Genomic DNA, 20175 nt, shown 5'->3' with positions numbered 1-20175 from the left:
CTTATATGAAGGCTAGCCTTATGCCTATCTCTAGCTTATATGAAGGCTAGCCTTATGCCTATCTCTCTGTTATATGAAGGCTAGCCTTATGCCTATCTCTATCTTATATGAAGGCTAGCCTTATGCCTATCTCTATCTTATATGAAGGCTAGCCTTATGCCTATCTCTATCTTATATGTAGGCTAGCCTTATGCCTATCTCTATCTTATATGAAGGCTAGCCTTATGCCTATCTCTATCTTATATGAAGGCTAGCCTTATGCCTATCTTTATCTTATATGAAGGCTAGCCTTATGCCTATCTCTAGCTTATATGAAGGCTAGCCTTATGCCTATATCTATGTTATATGAAGGATAGCCTTATGCTTATATCTATGTTATATGAAGGATAGCCGTATGCTTATCTCTATCTTATATGAAGGATAGCCGTATGCCTATATCTATGTTATATGAAGGATAGCCGTATGCTTATATCTATGTTATATGAAGGATAGCCGTATGCTTATCTCTATCTTATATGAAGGATAGCCGTATGCCTATATCTATGTTATATGAAGGATAGCCGTATGCTTATATCTATGTTATATGAAGGATAGCCGTATGCTTATCTCTATCTTATATGAAGGATAGCCGTATGCCTATATCTATGTTATATGAAGGATAGCCGTATGCTTATATCTATGTTATATGAAGGATAGCCGTATGCTTATCTCTATCTTATATGAAGGATAGCCGTATGCTTATCTCTATCTTATATGAAGGATAGCCGTATGCCTATATCTATGTTATATGAAGGATAGCTGTATGCCTATCTCTATCTTATATGAAGGATAGACTTATACCTATCCGATGCATGTTTAAACTCCTGCACTGTATTTGCAGCAACCACTTCTGCAGGAAGGCTATTCCATGCATCCACTACTCTCTCAGTAAAGTAATACTTCCTGATATTACTGCATAAACCTTTGCCCCTCTAATATAAAACTATGTCCTCTTGTGGTAGTTTTTCTTCTTTTAAATATGCTCTTCTCCTTTACGGTGTTGATTCCCTTTATGTATTTAAAAGTCTCTATCATATACCCTCTGTCTCTTTCTTCCAAGCTATACATGTTAAGGTCCTTTAAAGGGTACCTCTCATCAAATAAACTTTTGATATATTTTAGATAAATGAATGTTGAATAATTTTCCAATAGCATGTTCATGAAAAATATGCTTCTTTCTATTGTATTTTTCCCGATCAGTCCTGTCAGTAAGCATTTCTGACTCATGCTGGAGTCCTAAACACTCAGAGCTGCCAGCCTGCTTTGTTCACAGCCAAACAGGCTGTGAACAAAGCAGGCTGGCAGCTCTGAGTGTTCTCCTTTGTGAACAAAGCAGACTGGCAGCTTGTAGTGTTTAGGACTCCAGCATGAGTCTGAAATGCTTGCTGCCAGGACTGGTAGGGAGACCCCTAGTGGTCATTTCTTCAAAGTGGAAAACTAAATAGAAAGAAGCTTATTTTTTAATAACATGCAATTGTAAAGTTATTCTGCATACATTAATCTATAATATATCAAAAGTTTTTTGATGAGAGGTACCCTTTAACCTTTTCTGGTAAGTTTTATCCTGCAATCCATGTACTAGTTTAGTATCTTCTCTGAACTCATTTTAGAATATCTATATCCTTCTGGAGATACGGCCTCCAGTACTGCGCACAATACTCCAAGTGAGGTCTCACCAGTGTTCTGTACAGCGGCATAAGCACTTTCATCTTTCTACTGCTTATACCTCTCCCTATACACCCAAGCATTCTGCTAGCGTTTCCTGCTGCTCTGTTACACTGTCTGACTACCTTTAAGTTTTCTAACATAATTGCCTCTAAATCCCTTTCCTCTTTACCATACTCTTACTTTACCATGGCAGCTTCATAGAGCCACAAATCTTGATCCTAAACCTGGTATTCCATGGCAGGGAGTCTGGGTTTTGAAACTTCTCTATACAATCTATGTAACAGCTAATGCTTGTCTGTATGTGGCTGAAATGGCCCAGCTTATTATTTACACATATGTCTGACCAGGTAATGTATATACAACGCCCCACAATCTTCACAATAAGAATATATGATTTTGTTACCATATGCTGGTTTACCTCGAATGGCGTTGTGAAAATTGTCTATGACAACGGGTTCATACCCAGCTTCGATCAGCTCTATGACACAGTGGCTACCAATGTAGCCGGCACCTCCTGTTACTAGCACCTTCTCAGCCATTGTTCTTCAGATCTGGAAAAATTCAATCACAGGAAGAGAATTCCTTTATTTGCTTTAGTAAATTAGAAAGTAACAGAACATAGAAACCACTGCAAAAAAGTTACCGTATAACATTAATTGGAAACATGAATCTACCCCTCAGCATTGGGATATACCCATAAAACGTACAAAGGAGGTAGTGTTCCTGGAAAGTGTTAGCAGAGGGGGCACTGTGACGCATGAGAAGGAGTAAAGAAATACTGCACGTACACGCTCTTCTGCTTAAATACAGAATAAAATTACCGAACACCAATGGATCACCTACATGTGGCACTAACAAGAAGAAAAGTAAATGTGTAGGTCCAAAGATTTTTACTATACATCCATGGTACCAAGCATTGCTGAGCACAGTTCATAAGGCAATGCTATAAAGCCAAATGTACCGTATCTTTATTAAAGAAGATGTCCAGCAATAAGAAATTCATCCCCTATCTGCAGGATCAGGGATAAATGCGTGATCGATGGGACTTCCCGCGATTTCCCATTCCCTATACAGGGCCCAGTCTCTGCTCTGCTAGAGCGAGTTTCATACGCAGCACGCCAGCAGGTCGAAACATGCCCCCTCCATTCATCTCTATGGGAGAGGCGGAGACAAGGGAACACTATGTCTCCGCCTCTCCCATAGAGATGAATGGAGGGGGCGTGTTTCCCCCAGCTGACATGCTGGGTGCCAAACATCCCATCCAGCGCCCCATACAGGAGATCGCGGGGGGGTGGGGCGGGGAGGGGGGGTGGACTTTCCAGTGGTCTGACACCCTGCAATCAGACATTTATCCCCTATTCAGCGGATAGGGGATACATTTCTTACCACTGGACATCATCCTGAAAGGGGTATTCCAGGAAAAAACTTTTTTTTTTTTTTTTATATATATCAACTGGCTCCAGAAAGTTAAACAGATTTGTAAATTACTTCTATTAAAAAATCTTAAAGGACATCTGCAGCGTTACAAACACTTATCCCCTATCCTCAAGATAGGGCAGGGGATAAGTGTTTGATCGCGGGGGGGTCTGAACGCTGGGGGCCCCCGTCGATCTCCTGTACGGGGCCGCGGCTCTCCCGTGCAGGGGGCGTGCCAGCCGCAGCATGACGTTGCGGCCGGCACGCCTCCTCCATACATCTCTATGGGAGAGGCGGGGAGGCAGCGCCCGTGCCTTCCCGTCTCCCCCCATAGAACTGTATGGCGGCGCCCTGTTAGGGAGTAATACCTATAATGCAGCGTATTACTAAAACAGAATTGCCATTCACTGGTAATTCGCAATGTAAAAGAACAATGTCCAACTTGAAGGTTGTACTGTATAGATGACATTTCATTGCATGATTTTTCCATAATACATTTCCTTTCATAATTCCTACTGACACCCTTTCTTGCTGCTTAGTTACATATACCAGTGCTTCCCAACCAGAGGGCCTCCAGATATTGGAAAACTACAACTCCCAGCATGCCCGGACAGCCAAAAGCGGAGGTGTAGTTTTGCATTAGGTGAACAGATTTCCTGAACAGATTCAGGTACCGGGAGGGGTCATCCAGGTGGAAGAATTGACGTCAGTACATACACACCTCAGCCCTGCCTTCTTTTTTGATAACCTGGAACAACAGGTACTGTATTAGCCTTAATCCCTATAGAATGATGCTATCAGTACATAAAGCAAATGAAATATCTGCCAATAAGTCACCTTTCTTGTGTGATCATAGTCCAGATGTTACATCCTTGTTGGCTAATCCCTGCATTTTATACAGTTCTTTTAGTCCGACCACTGGGACCCCGACTGATCACAAGCACAGAAGTCAATTGTCCACAAGTTCATTTGATGGAGGGGAATATACTCCATTCATTCTCTAATGGACTGACAAACATAGCCAATTTAAAGGGGTACTCCGGCGCTTAGACATCTTATCCCCTATCCAAAGGATAGGGGATAAGATGCCTGATCATGGGGGTCCCGCCGCTGGGGACCCCCGTGATCTTGCACGCCGCCCCCCATTAAAATCAGTCCCTGGAGTGTGTTCGCTCTGGGTCTGATTACTGTCGATCACGGGGCCGGAGCATTGTGAAGTCACGGCGGGACCCCCGCGATCAGGCATCTTATCCCCTATCCTTTGGATAGGGGATAAGATGTCTAAGCATCGGAGTACCCCTTTAAAGTGTACCTGTTGCTTTAAAACAGGTGCTATATGGACTTTTTCCTGGGGTTCACGATGTGGAAGCCATCCAGGAGGCCTGGCTCCTTAGGAACTGTTTTAAGGATGCTATATGGCTGGCCAGGAAGCGCCTCATCTTCAACAGGGAGGACATGTCCGTCCCTGACTACCGCAGGCTAATCGACTATTTCATCTTGGACAGTACGGACGCTGATAAAGAAGAGGACTAACGCCCCTCTACTTCTCCACCTTTCCATACATTGGCTGAGTAGTTTGGCCCTGTGATCCACCCCTCCCTACCCCCATAGACTCCACACCCCTCCCCGATCACAGATTGTAATGCATTGTTTTTTTTTTTTTTTTTTTTTTTTACTTTGTTTCTTTGATAATGAGTGATGGAGCGGAATGTTAGTGCAGCATGTGGTATAGTGTATAGCGTAGGGAACCTGTGCTGTATATTGTACTGTCATGCTATGTATGATTGTAATTTATTTGTAATGATGACTAAATGGTTACCCAAGCTCCTTCAATAAACTTTTGACATATCCTAAAGACTCGGGGTCTAAGCGTTCAGATCTCAACCAATTGTAAGAATGAGCCGAGGAAAAAAATCCCATAGAGGTACACTGTAAGTTTGTGTCGCTATGCACACTCTTCTCTCAGCTTGATCTAGCTATTGGTCGTAGTGTGAATACTCAGACTCCGACCGATCCAAACTTCTCTACAATGTGTTAAAAGTTTTTTTAAGTGAAAGTGCTCATTTCAGTAACCAGAAATGTTTGGAATTTCAAAAGAGACACGGGGGGACATTTATCATTGGCTTTTCCCCTCTTCAATGTTCTAAATATCCCTGAAAATTTTGAGCAATTGCATTTTTTGCGCAATTTTCGGTAGAACATCTTTCAAAGTTGTCTACGTAAAGTGTTTAAAGTTTGGCACAAATTAAATTTAGATTTTTTTTGCGCAAAGCTACACCATGTAATAGGGCACTTAAAAAGTGTCTATGCTAGAGCACAAAGCTTAAACCAATCTCTGGAGCTCACTGGTTTCTATAATTTAGGAAGAGAGGGGGGAGTGGTTTGAGCGGCGCAGTGGGGTGCGGGCTGCGCGGCAGGAGCGGGATGTGCGGCAATCACAGATACGGTGTTCACCTATACAGTATGCCTCCAGTTGTTTCCCCACTACAACTCCCAGCATGCCCTGACAGCCAATAGATGTCAGGGCAAGCTGGGAGTTGTAGTGGGGAAACAGCTGGAGGTACACTGAATAGGTGAACTAAAGGCGGAAGTGTGCCCCCCCAGCCGGCATTAGTGACGTTGTGCCTGCTGGGGAAGTCTGCCTGGTAGTGAGCACACTACCAGGCAGACAAAAGGCATTTTTAATATGTAAAAATAATAATAATAATAATAAATAAAGGCAGGGAGGAGGTTAGAGATAGATGAGCAATAGGCAGGGACAAAAAAAAACTAACTAACAACTATCCCTGTGGATAAGGAATACCTTTTTAATCTAGGAATAACCCCTTCAGTTGGTATAGTTAAAGGAAAACTCAGACAGGGATGCAAAAGTCCTTCTACAGACCCCTCAACATGGTTGGAATCAGACAGCGGACCATTTGAAGTGTACAGTGTTAAACCATCTTCAGTCAGAATTTTGATCACCACTCCTGGTTTTAATTGATACAAAATACTGCAGCCATATGAAATTCACCATGAACACATGATAAGGCAACATTTTTGGCTCTATATTACAGCTTTAAAGTATATGTCCATAGTTATACTCCCGCCCGAATTTCAGATCGGCCATGGAGTAACCAAGTCTATACTGGGGCAAGGCAACTGTAGGACATCCAGCAAGTGTCATGCACCAGCCTATTTCTAATTATTAGGACTTGTGCACAGAACTTGCTGGGTGTTGTACGGTTGCCTTGGCGACAGAGCTACACTAACAGATTTTCTACACGCCCAGTCTGATTATCAGGTGGGAGTTTAACTTTGGTCGTACACTTAAAGGGGGAGATTTATCAAAACCTGTCCAGAGGAAAAGTTGCAGAGTTGCCCATAGCAACCAATCAGATCTCGTCTTTCATTTTTTAGAGGCCTTATCAAAAAATGAGAGAAGAGATCTGATTGGTTGCTATGGGCAACTCAGCAACTTTTCCTCTGGACAGGTTTTGATAAATCTCCCCCAAAGTCCTGGTCCAACCATGGGTCTGATGACCTTAAGGCTCAGTTTCCACATGTTTTTTTTCTGGCAGTTTTTGGATATCTGCCATTGCAGTTTTTTAGCCAAAGCCAGAAATGTATTCAAAAGGAATAGGACATATAAAGGAAGAACTTATACTCCTCCTCCCTTATGGATCCACTTCTGACTTTGGCTCAATAACTGCAGTGGCAGCTATCCAAAAACTGATGGAAAAAAACAAGTGGAAACTTAGCCTAACTGACAGGATCATAGGGGGAGATTTATCAAAACCTGTCCAAAGGAAAAGATGCTCATAGCAACCAATTAGCTCACTTCTTTCATTTTTAGCAAGGCCTCTGCAAAATGAAAGAAGTAATCTGATTGGTTGCTATGGGCAACTAGTCCATTTTTCCACTACACAGGTTTTGATAAGTCTCCCCCATAGTGATATACAAAAATGGGCAATATTACTAAACACTCTCTCTGAGACAGCTACAGTGTATCCATTACTAAGCACTCTCTCTGTGACAGCTACAGTGTATCCATTACTAAACACTCTCTATGTGACAGCTACAGTGTATCCATTACTAAGCACTCTCTATGTGACAGCTACTATGTATCCATCACTAAGCACTCTCTCTGTGACAGCTACAGTGTATCCATTACTAAACAGTCTCTGTGACAGCTACAGTGTATCCATTACTAAGCACTCTCTATGTGACAGCTACAGTGTATCCATTACTAAACAGTCTCTCTGTGACAGCTACAGTGTATCCATCACTAAGCACTCTCTATGTGACAGCTACAGTGTATCCATCACTAAACACTCTATGCGACAGCTACAGTGTATCCATCACTAAACACTCTCTATGCGACAGCTACAGTGTATCCATCACTAAACACTCTCTATGCGACAGCTACAGTGTATCCATCACTAAACACTCTCTATGCGACAGCTACAGTGTATCCATTACTAAGCACTCTCTATGTGACAGCTACAGTGTATCCATCACTAAACACTCTCTCTGTGACTGCTACAGTGTATCCATTACTAAACAGTCTCTATGTGACTGCTACAGTGTATCCATTACTAAACAGTCTCTATGTGACAGCTACAGTGTATCCATCACTAAACACTCTCTATGCGACAGCTACAGTGTATCCATCACTAAACACTCTCTCTGTGACTGCTACAGTGTATCCATTACTAAACAGTCTCTATGTGACTGCTACAGTGTATCCATTACTAAACAGTCTCTATGTGACAGCTACAGTGTATCCATTACTAAACACTCTCTATGCGACAGCTACAGTGTATCCATTACTAAGCACTCTCTCTGTGACAGCTACAGTGTATCCATCACTAAACACTCTCTATGCGACAGCTACAGTGTATCCATCACTAAACACTCTCTCTGTGACTGCTACAGTGTATCCATTACTAAACAGTCTATGTGACTGCTACAGTGTATCCATTACTAAACAGTCTCTATGTGACAGCTACAGTGTATCCATTACTAAACACTCTCTATGCGACAGCTACAGTGTATCCATCACTAAACACTCTCTCTGTGACTGCTACAGTGTATCCATTACTAAACAGTCTCTATGTGACAGCTACAATGTATCCATTACTAAACAGTCTCTATGTGACAGCTACAATGTATCCATTACTAAACAGTCTCTCTGTTACAGCTACATTGTATCCATTACTAAACACTCTCTCTGTGACAGCTACAGTGTATCCATTACTAAACACTCTCTATGTGACAGCTACAGTGTATCCATTACTAAACAGTCTCTCTGTGACAGCTACAGTGTATCCATCACTAAGCACTCTCTATGTGACAGCTACAGTGTATCCATCACTAAACACTCTATGCGACAGCTACAGTGTATCCATCACTAAACACTCTCTATGCGACAGCTACAGTGTATCCATCACTAAACACTCTCTATGCGACAGCTACAGTGTATCCATTACTAAGCACTCTCTATGTGACAGCTACAGTGTATCCATCACTAAACACTCTCTCTGTGACTGCTACAGTGTATCCATTACTAAACAGTCTCTATGTGACTGCTACAGTGTATCCATTACTAAACAGTCTCTATGTGACAGCTACAGTGTATCCATCACTAAACACTCTCTATGCGACAGCTACAGTGTATCCATCACTAAACACTCTCTCTGTGACTGCTACAGTGTATCCATTACTAAACAGTCTCTATGTGACTGCTACAGTGTATCCATTACTAAACAGTCTCTATGTGACAGCTACAGTGTATCCATTACTAAACACTCTCTATGCGACAGCTACAGTGTATCCATTACTAAGCACTCTCTCTGTGACAGCTACAGTGTATCCATCACTAAACACTCTCTATGCGACAGCTACAGTGTATCCATCACTAAACACTCTCTCTGTGACTGCTACAGTGTATCCATTACTAAACAGTCTATGTGACTGCTACAGTGTATCCATTACTAAACAGTCTCTATGTGACAGCTACAGTGTATCCATTACAGCTACATTGTATCCATTACTAAACACTCTCTCTGTGACAGCTACAGTGTATCCATTACTAAACACTCTCTATGTGACAGCTACAGTGTATCCATTACTAAACACTCTCTATGTGACAGCTACAGTGTATCCATTACTAAACACTCTCTATGTGACAGCTACAGTGTATCCATTACTAAACACTCTCTATGTGACAGCTACAGTGTATCCATTACTAAACACTCTCTCTGTGACAGCTACACAGTGTATCCATTACTAAACACTCTCTCTGCGACAGCTACAGTGTATCCATTACTAAACACTCTCTATGCGACAGCTACAGTGTATCCATTACTAAACACTCTCTCTGTGACAGCTACAGTGTATCCATTACTAAGCACTCTCTATGTGACAGCTACTATGTATCCATCACTAAGCACTCTCTCTGTGACAGCTACAGTGTATCCATTACTAAGCACTCTCTATGTGACAGCTACAGTGTATCCATTACTAAACACTCTCTGTGACAGCTACAGTGTATCCATCACTAAACACTCTCTCTGTGACAGCTACAGTGTATCCATTACTAAGCACTCTCTCTGTGACAGCTACAGTGTATCCATTACTAAGCACTCTCTCTGTGACAGCTACAGTGTATCCATTACTAAACACTCTCTCTGTGACAGCTACAGTGTATCCATTACTAAGCACTCTCTCTGTGACAGCTACAGTGTATCCATTACTAAGCACTCTCTCTGTGACAGCTACAGTGTATCCATTACTAAGCACTCTCTCTGTGACAGCTACAGTGTATCCATTACTAAACACTCTCTATGCGACAGCTACAGTGTATCCATTACTAAACACTCTCTATGTGACAGCTACAGTGTATCCATTACTAAACACTCTCTCTGTGACAGCTACAGTGTATCCATTACTAAGCACTCTCTCTGTGACAGCTACAGTGTATCCATTACTAAACACTCTCTCTGTGACAGCTACAGTGTATCCATTACTAAACACTCTCTATGCGACAGCTACAGTGTATCCATTACTAAACACTCTCTATGTGACAGCTACAGTGTATCCATTACTAAACACTCTCTCTGTGACAGCTACAGTGTATCCATTACTAAGCACTCTCTCTGTGACAGCTACAGTGTATCCATTACTAAGCACTCTCTCTGTGACAGCTACAGTGTATCCATTACTAAGCACTCTCTCTGTGACAGCTACAGTGTATCCATTACTAAGCACTCTCTCTGTGACAGCTACAGTGTATCCATTACTAAACACTCTCTATGTGACAGCTACAGTGTATCCATTACTAAACACTCTCTATGTGACAGCTACAGTGTATCCATTACTAAACACTCTCTCTGTGACAGCTACAGTGTATCCATTACTAAACACTCTCTCTGCGACAGCTACAGTGTATCCATTACTAAACACTCTCTATGCGACAGCTACAGTGTATCCATTACTAAACACTCTCTCTGTGACAGCTACAGTGTATCCATTACTAAGCACTCTCTATGTGACAGCTACTATGTATCCATCACTAAGCACTCTCTCTGTGACAGCTACAGTGTATCCATTACTAAGCACTCTCTATGTGACAGCTACAGTGTATCCATTACTAAACACTCTCTGTGACAGCTACAGTGTATCCATCACTAAACACTCTCTCTGTGACAGCTACAGTGTATCCATTACTAAGCACTCTCTCTGTGACAGCTACAGTGTATCCATTACTAAGCACTCTCTCTGTGACAGCTACAGTGTATCCATTACTAAACACTCTCTCTGTGACAGCTACAGTGTATCCATTACTAAGCACTCTCTCTGTGACAGCTACAGTGTATCCATTACTAAGCACTCTCTCTGTGACAGCTACAGTGTATCCATTACTAAACACTCTCTATGCGACAGCTACAGTGTATCCATTACTAAACACTCTCTATGTGACAGCTACAGTGTATCCATTACTAAACACTCTCTCTGTGACAGCTACAGTGTATCCATTACTAAGCACTCTCTCTGTGACAGCTACAGTGTATCCATTACTAAGCACTCTCTCTGTGACAGCTACAGTATGTACTGCTCGGGTGTGTATGAATACAGCTCTATAGGGGGTACAGTCTTGGCTGGTCAGTCTGCAGTGGTCTCTGCCATAGCTTGGTCCTCGCATTACTTCAGACTAAACATGTGATGTACATTAGCAGCCATCATACATTGGGTTATCCCCCTGACATGGATCCTTGATAGACTGCCCTCTATGTAGTACGGAAGGAGCCGGACACACGCGAGGATACACCCCCCTCACTTTACCTGTGCGCTGTGATCCCGGACCCAGGTGCCAGATGACTGACTCCCCTCAGCTGCTGCCGTGACTTCCCTAACCTGTGGTGTAGAGATGGAGGCTAGCCATTGGCCGGCTTCACCGGGGTGGGCGGAGCTAACCATGAAAATACAGACCTGATCACACAGTTCCGGGTATACATAGCCCCGCCCCCAGAATCCTAGTCCCGCCTCCCATTCATACATCTTGACGACGTGGAACTTACACGTTCTGCTGCGGCGTCATCCGCCTGCGTCCACGAGCTGGGGGAGCCGGAACTGATCCACTTAGAAGTATCTGGCGGGCTGTGGGGATCAGGGATCCGGCTCAGTTTATCTGAAAGACGTCGGTGTTTTGTGGGAGTTGTGATGTGATAGAATGTCGAGCAAACTAACAGTGTTAAGTCCATTTGTCCTGCAATGCAAGGGCACATCAAAGGCAGACGCTGGGAGTTGTAGTTGTATACATGCAATGGAGTCCAGGTTATACCTCTGTTGCAGTTTGATGGCATTACCTTAAAGGAGTACTCCAGAAATCCACAGGATAGGGGCAGGGCCAGATTACAGCTGCCTGGAAGACCGAGCACTTCATTAGGTGCAGTATAGCTCCCCCAGATTAGGTTGTAGTTCCCCGTACATTAGGTGTGCAGTACAAGTCCCCGTACATTAGGTGTGCAGTACAGTTCCCCCATATTAGGTGTGCAGTACAGTTCCCCCATATTAGGTGTGCAGTACAGTTCCCCCATATTAGGTGTGCATTACAGTTCCCCCATATTAGGTGTGCAGTACAGTTCCCCCACATTAGGTGTGCAGTACAGTTCCCCCACATTAGGTGTGCAGTACAGTTCCCCTATATTAGGTGCAGTATAGTTCCCCCACATTAGGTGTGCAGTACAGTTCCCCCACATTAGGTGCAGTACAGTTCCCCCACAGTAGGTGCAGTATAGTTCCCCCACATTAGGTGCAGTACAGTTTCCCCACATTAGGTGTGCAGTACAGTTCCCCCACATTAGGTGTGCAGTATAGTTCCCCACATTAGGTGTGCAGTACAGTTCCCCCACATTAGGTGTGCAGTATAGTTCCCCACATTAGGTGTGCAGTACAGTTCCCCCACATTAGGTGTGCAGTACAGTTTCCCCACATTAGGTGCAGTATAGCTCCCCCACATTAGGTGCAGTATAGTTTACCCACATTTGGTGCAGTATAGTTCCCCACATTAGGTTGGCAGTATAGTCCCCCACATTAGGTGCATTATAGTTCCCCACATTAGATTGGCAGTATAGTTCCCCCACATTAGGTGCAGTATAGTTCCCCACATTAGCTGCAGTATAGTCCCCCACATTAGGTGCAGTACGGTTCCCCAACATTAGGTGCAGTACGGTTCCCCCACATTAGGTGCAGTACTGTTCCCCCACATTAGGTGCAGTACGGTTCCCCCACATTAGGTGCAGTACGGTTCCCCCACATTAGGTGCAGTACGGTTCCCCCACATTAGGTGCAGTACAGTTCCCCCACATTAGGTGCAGTTTAGTTCCCCCACATTAGGTGCAGTATAGTTCCCCCACATTAGGTGCAGTATAGTTCCCCCACATTAGGTGCAGTATAGTTCCCCCACATTAGGTGTGCAGTACAGTTCCCCCACATTAGGTGTGCAGTACAGTTCCCCCACATTAGGTGTGCAGTACAGTTCCCCCACATTAGGTGTGCAGTACAGTTCCCCCACATTAGGTGCAGTACAGTTCCCCCACATTAGGTGCAGTATAGTTCCCCCACATTAGGTGTGCAGTACAGTTCCCCCACATTAGGTGTGCAGTATAGTTCCCCCACATTTGGTGCAGTATAGTTCCCCACATTTGGTGCAGTATAGTTCCCCACATTTGGTGCAGTATAGTCCCCACATTAGGTGCAGTACAGTTCCCCCACATTAGGTGCAGTATACCGTAGTTCCCCCACATTAGGTGCATAATAGTTCCCCCAAATTAGGTACAGTATAGTTCCCCCACAGGTGCATTATAATTCCCCACATTAGATGCAGTATTGTCCCCACATTAGGTGCAGTACAGTTCCCCCACAATAGGTTCAGTATAGTTCCCCATTAGGTGCAGTATAGTTTCTCCACATTAGGTACAGTATAGTTCCCCCACATTAGGTGCAGTATAGTTCCCCACACTAGGTGCAGTATAGTTCCCCCACATTAAGGTGCAGTATAGTTCCCCCACATCTACTGCTATGGCCAGAGGAGTGGTGGTCGGAACACTGAAGATGACATGCCGCTGGTCACTTACCATGCGCACGCGTCCTCCTGCATTTTTAAAGTTAGCGTGGGGCCACAGAGAGGTAACCGGGGCATCCTTGTGTCCCGAAAAGATTTTTCGGGACCCAGGGCTATCCCTAATGTGACGGGGGCCCCCTGCGGGCACAGGGCCTGGAGCAGGCACTCCATGAGCGCCAATGATGATCCGGCCCTGGATAGGGGATAAGTAGCTGATTGCGGGGGTCTGAGTGCATTCCCATTACTGCCTGCCAGGTACGTACTAAAATCACCTTATGGTGGATAACCCCTTTAACCTGATAACGACCATGGACGTCTATGCTCGGGATTAGCCCGCTCCCTGTCTATAACGCGTCATAGCAGGTCGGGCCCGGCACCTAGCAACGGCCGGGACCCATGGCTAATAGCGCGTGGAACCGATCGCGGTGCTGCGCGCTATTAACCCTTTAGATGCGGCGTTCAAAGTTGAACTCCACGTCTAAAGTGAAAGTAAGCCATTGCCGGTTAGCTCAGGGGGCTGTTTGTGATCGCCGCGATTAAATCGCGGCATCCCGAACAGCTTACAGGACAGCCTGTCTCCTCGCTGTCCGATCCCCGAATGACTGCTCAGTGCCTGACATCCAGGCATGAGCAGTCAAGTGGGAGAATCATTGATCAATGGTTTCCTATGAGAAACCATTGATCAATGGGAGCTATAACACAGCAAAAAAAGTGGGGAAAAAAAAGTGAATAAAGATCATTTAACCCAGGGGTCTCAAACTCAAATTTTCCGTGGGCCACTGGAGGTAGCAGCTGGGTGAGGCGGGGCCGCATGCGTCCCTTACATTTAATGCCCCCATCATGCGCCCCTCACATATAATGCCCCCATCATGCGCCCCTCACATATGCCCCCATCATGTGCCCCTCACATATAATGTCCCCATCATGCGCCCCTCACATATAATGACCCCATCATGCACCCCCACATACAATGACCCCATCATGCGCCCCTCATCCTCCACCAGAAACACCCCCATCATCCACCAGCAACCCCCCCCATTCCCCCTACCCCTGTGTGGTAATAGCATGAGCTGACGGATGATGGGGGTGCTACTTCTGGGGGTTCCCCACATTAGGTAGGCAGCAGGTTCCCCACCTTAGGTAGGCAGCAGGTTCCCCACATTAGATAGGCAGCAGGATCCCCACATTAGGTAGAAGCAGGTTCCCCACATTAGGTAAAAGCAGGTTCCCCACATTAGGTAGTAGCAGGTTCCCCACATTAGGTAGTAACAGGCTTCCCACATTAGGTAGTAGCTGGTTCCCCACATTAGGTAGTAGCAGGTTCCCCACATTAGGTAGTAGCCGGCTCCCCACATTAGGTAGTAGCAGGTTCCCCACATTAGATAGTAGCAGGCTCCCCACATTAGGTAGTAGCTGGTTCCCCACATTAGGTAGTAGCAGGCTCCCCACATTAGGTAGTAGCAGGTTCCTCACATTAGGTAGTAGCAGGCTCTCCACATTTGGTAGCATTGTCGCCCCCCCCCCCCCCGACACTCACACACACACACACACACAGACACCCACACTTGCACACACAGACACATGCACACACACATAGACACACTTACCTGTCCTTCGCTGCGCTTCTCTCCGGCGGCGGCCTGACGAGTGATGTCACTGACGTCCTGCTGTGCGGGTCTGCAGAGGGACGTCACATGCGCGACGTCATCATCAGACTCGGGCCGGCCAACCGGAGACCGGGAGGAGGAGGGTGGGGTAAGTGAAGCCTTCCGGCATTCAGCGCTGCTTGCCCGAAGCAGGGCTAAAGGCCTAAAGAAGTTACCTGCCCGGCGCCCAGAACTGCATGTCCAGGGCATCGGGCATTACAAATCACACATCCCTGGTGCGGGCCACAAATTTTCGTTCCGTGGGCCGGGAGTTTGAGACCCCTGATTTAACCCCTTCCCTAATAAAAGTTTGAATCACCCCCCTTTTCCCATTAAAAAAAAAAACTGTGTAAATAAAAAGAAACATATGTGGTATCGCCACGCACGGAAATGTCCGAATTATAAAAATATATCGTTAATTAAACCGCACGGTCAATGGCGTATGCGGAAAAAAATTCCAAAGTCCAAAATAGCGTATTTTTGGTCACTTTTTATATCATGAAAAAAAATCAATAAAAAGTGATCAAAAAGTCTGATCAATACATAAATGGTACCGCTAAAAGCTTCAGATCATGGCGCAAAAAATTAGCCCTCATACTACCCCGTACATGGAAAAAAAAATAAATTATAGGGGTCAGAAGATGACAATTTTAAATGTATTAATTTTCGTGCATGTAGTTATGATTTTTTCCAAAAGTACGACAAAATCAAACCTATATAAGTAGGGTATCATTTTAATCGTATGGACCTACAGAATAAATGTACGGCGTAGAAATGGAAATTGACAAAATTGTGATTTTTCTTCAATTTTGTCGCACAGTGATTTTTTTTTTCCGTTTCGCCGTAGATTTTTGGGTAAAATGACTGATGTCATTACAAAGTAGAATTGGTGGCGCAAAAAATAAGCCCTCATATGGATTTTTAAAATTGAAAGGGTTATGATTTTTAAAAGGTAGGGAGGAAAAAACGAAAGTGCAAAAACAGAAAAACGCGGTCCTTAAGGGGTTAAGGAAAGTTCCCACTAGGCAGATTTGCATGTGAATGTGGTTTTACAAATCCAACCGACCTTCTGTAGATTTTGTTCCGCATTGAAATTCCTAATTCTGTACCTTGATCAATTCTGTTGCAGGTTTGTTATAGATGGTCTCTAGTGTCGTCAATAGGAGGAGGTCAAATACTGCAATAAAATCTGCAAGCAATGTATTACTAAGGCTGGGTTCACATTTGTGTTTTTTATTTCCATCACTCAGTTCTGTTAAAGAATTTGAGAAACTAAAATTAAACTGAGGTTAACAGATCCCGGATCCTATTCATTTCAATGGGCATTTTTTCATCTCCCCTATCCTGAGTTATCACTAGTTCTGCTTAATCTCCAGAAAAAACTACCGGTTATGCACTCATTTCTCTCTCATTCACTTCCAAGCAGTGCAAGAGAGAGGGGGTTTTTGGTATCTTTAAATGCAAATACACTAAGCGATTGTCTGAGCTTGCGAGTGTGTGATTCATACAAGTAGGTGGGGAGTATAAAAGGGGGGGGGGACTTAAAATTAAGGGACTTTAAATTCAGGGAGCTTAATTGAAATATATTGTTTTTGACTGTTATTTGTGCAATCCCCAAAACTAAGATGGCCTCCATGTTGGGAAAGGCAGTCCAGTGTTCATCTTGCACAATGTATGCAATCCTTGAACAGCAGTTTGAGGGTGCATATTGTTGTGTAAGATGTGTGCGAGTTGTAAATTTGGAAGCCCAGATCCTTGATCTAGAGGAGCAAATGGCAACACTGAGACATATTGACGACTTGGAGAGGAGTCTCCTGCTCACTGAGCAAGTCATTTCTGGGGTAGAGGTGGGGGGAGGATAGTGGGACGGAGGTGCAAGACAGTCGGGCAGCTAGATGGGTTACAGTTAAAGAGTACCTGTCATCAAGTAAAACTTTTGATATTGTATTCCTTATGAAAATTGAAGCCTATTTGCCATATATCTTCATTATAAAAAGAAACAAAACAAAAAATTTCCAGCTTTTTTTTTTTTTTACTGTATTAAACGTGGCCACTAGGGGTCTCTCTTCTATGGTGTTCGGCAGGCCCTGCATAGCCTCCGGACTTGTGTCGGACTGGCACTGCTCCGATTTCCGGAAGTGCGGGTGGGGCGTGACATGGGCGCCGCTCTGCACATCTCTTGCTCCCTGTCTGTCAATCGTGCAAGCAGGAGCGAGCGCTGTGCGCAGCATGCACAGGGCTCTCTGAACACAAAAATACCCAACGCCCCCCTGCCTCTTGTCCCCGCCCCTCAGATAGGCTTTGCATGGCTGTCACTGCTCACTGCTGCACTGATGGTCCTAGGCGACAGGAATGATAGGAGTGTGGCACAGTTATCTGCTCTGAGAGGTCTAATATTACTCACAGCTCCGATGTCCCTTCTCTCTGTATGCTTCGCGATGTGCATAACAGAGAGGAGGGGACTCACAGTCTGCCTGCTGTGATTGGCTCCCTGTTCTATGTGTGCTCCCGAGCGCAGCACAGAACAGGGAAGGGCGGAAAGGTTACTACGCAGGCTTCAGGTGACATCACGCCTGCCGGGTAACGCCCCCCCCCCCCCCTGCAGCAACAAAAGCAGAGAGACCGTGAGCAGACTTTATAAAGGCATAACTAGAGAAATAATGGGCGAAATTAAAAAACAAAAAGTGCTGTGGACTCGGTGAAGAGGGGAACACACAGAGAAGACAATTATTCATCATCACTTGGTGGCAGATACTCTTTGAAAAAAACAGGATAGAGGAAAAAGTGTCAGGGAGGCTAGTCCTGAACTGGCATAATATGTTTTCCCGGTTGGCAGATGAGGGGGATGCCATTTCAGAGCCAGCAGTACTGCAGCAGGACTCTGCCTCTGACCACCAGGGGGTGTCTGCTCCAGTAAGGAGGAGTGCAGGGCAGGCCAGACAGGTACTGGTAGTGGGGGACTCAATTATTAGGGGGAGAGACAGGGCGATCTGTAACAAAGACTGGGATCACCGAACAGTGTATTGTCTTCCTGGCACTCAAGTTCGGCACATCGCGGAACGGTTGACAGGTTGCTGGGTGGGGCTGGAGAGGACCCAGCAGTCATGGTACATATTAGCACTAATGACAAAGTAAGAGTTAGGTGGAGTGTCCTTAAAAACAATTTCAGGGACTTAGGCGACAAGCTTAAGACAAGGACCTCCAAGGTAATACCTGTACCACAAGCCACACCAGAGAGGCAGCGGGAGATTAGGGAGGTAAACAAGTGGCTCAGAAGCTGGTGTAGGAAGGAGGGGTTTGGGTTCATGGAGAACTGGGCCGACTTCGCTGTCAGATACCGGCTCTACTGTATGGAAGGGCTGCACCTCAATGGGGAGGGTGCAGCTGTGCTTGGGGGAAAAGATGGCTAGAAGGGTGAAGGAGTGTTTAAACTAGGGACTGGGGGGGGGGGGAGGGAACCTACAACGTAGAGGGGGAAGATAGTGTAGATAGAGAGGTGGGGCTTATTAATGTACTTGAGGGTGGAGTGGAAGGAGGGGTTAGAATAGTTAATAGGGATAGGCTTCATAGGATAAAAAACATACACCATTGAATTGCATGATGACTAATGCCAGAAGTCTGACCAATAAAACAGAGGAACTGGAACTGATAATGTCTGAGGAAAATTATGACATAGGCCCTCATTTACAAAGAAATTCGGGTTGCATTTATCTTTTCCCTTGCAATCCGAATGTGTTTTCCCGTAGGTATTTATCATTGTGTCGCAGATGGCATGTCGCATGTGCGTTTTTTGTCGCATGTGCGTCATTTTGTCGCAATGGGTTTCAAGCATGCTAAGGGTTCATTTTAAACCACATTCATGCGCGGGAGTTTGTGATGAGAAACTTTGAATAAGTAGTGTCACAATGGCCAGTCAAAAGGATAAAATTTCGTCTGCCTTTGCAGTTTTCCTCAATACATATTTCCCACAGGAAGAGGGTCCTTTAGCAGAAAATGTTAATCTGCCGTCCTGTTCCACTGCTGAAATTACCCCTAACTTTGCTGTTCCTGCTGTTGTTGTGGCCCCTGAAAATGTCCCCCAAACTGCACCTAATATTTCGGCCGAAATGGGGGAATTTGATGATCCTGATGATAATGAAGAAGACTCTCAAGGTCGGAAGAAAAGATTTACTGCTGAAGAGAAGCATTTAATGCTGGTCAGATGTTAAGGCAACAGCTGACCAATCAATATTTTGACACCAATTAATTGTACTCCAATATTAATTGTAATATAATGTAATATGCATATTTGTTCCTATATAAGATTTTTTTTTATTTTTTATAAAGTTAATAGGTGAACTGAAAAACAATGAAAAGTTTGACATATGCAAGTTGAAAATTAAAGAAATAGTTGAAAAAAGCAAACCAAAATGTAATTTATTTCTACTGAAATACTTTGCATAAATGGATAAGCATTCCTGATGGTCATTTTCCAACTGAAAAAAATACCCTGAAAACCCTCAATTTCGGGTTGCAAATTTTGATAAATCAGTGGGAATTGTTATAAATGTCGGGTTACGCCCCTTTTTCAGGTTCTGGACAATCCAAGTCGGGTTAATTGGGGAAAATGGTCGCAGACTGTCGCACGATATCTGCGACATGTCGCAGACACAAATGCGACAAAAAAAAAACGAGAAAACTAGTCGGGTTCACATTAGTAAATCAGTGCCATAGTGTCTATAACAGAGACTTGGTTGGACGATAGCTGTGACTGGACGGTAAACATACAGCGTTATAGTCTATTCAGGAAGGATCGGACAA

General features: G+C 44.5%; 1 protein-coding gene across 5 annotated transcripts in view; it reads right to left on the bottom strand.

The window, feature by feature from the left end:
- Nucleotides 1-11614, bottom strand: part of GALE (UDP-galactose-4-epimerase) — a 29834-nt gene extending 18220 nt beyond the window's left edge. Inside the window, exons 1-3 of one of the 5 annotated variants that reach the window (XM_056556605.1) lie at nucleotides 11449-11614; nucleotides 3845-3871; nucleotides 2126-2258 (exon numbers count right to left, since the gene is read on the bottom strand). In XM_056556605.1, the coding sequence (XP_056412580.1) occupies nucleotides 2126-2246 (121 nt within the window). In that variant the 5' untranslated portion in view covers nucleotides 2247-2258; nucleotides 3845-3871; nucleotides 11449-11614. Of the gene's footprint in view, nucleotides 1-2125; nucleotides 2259-3844; nucleotides 3872-3960; nucleotides 4119-11443 lie in introns of those variants that run through there. The other 4 variants (XM_056556607.1, XM_056556606.1, XM_056556604.1 and 1 more) reach the window with 4 other exon arrangements.
- Nucleotides 11615-20175: the final 8561 nt, after the last annotated feature.

Source organism: Hyla sarda, chromosome 2, assembly GCF_029499605.1.
Source record: "Hyla sarda isolate aHylSar1 chromosome 2, aHylSar1.hap1, whole genome shotgun sequence".
NCBI classification, from domain to species: Eukaryota; Metazoa; Chordata; class Amphibia; order Anura; family Hylidae; genus Hyla; species Hyla sarda.
This window is presented reverse-complemented; position numbering and strand designations above follow the sequence as displayed.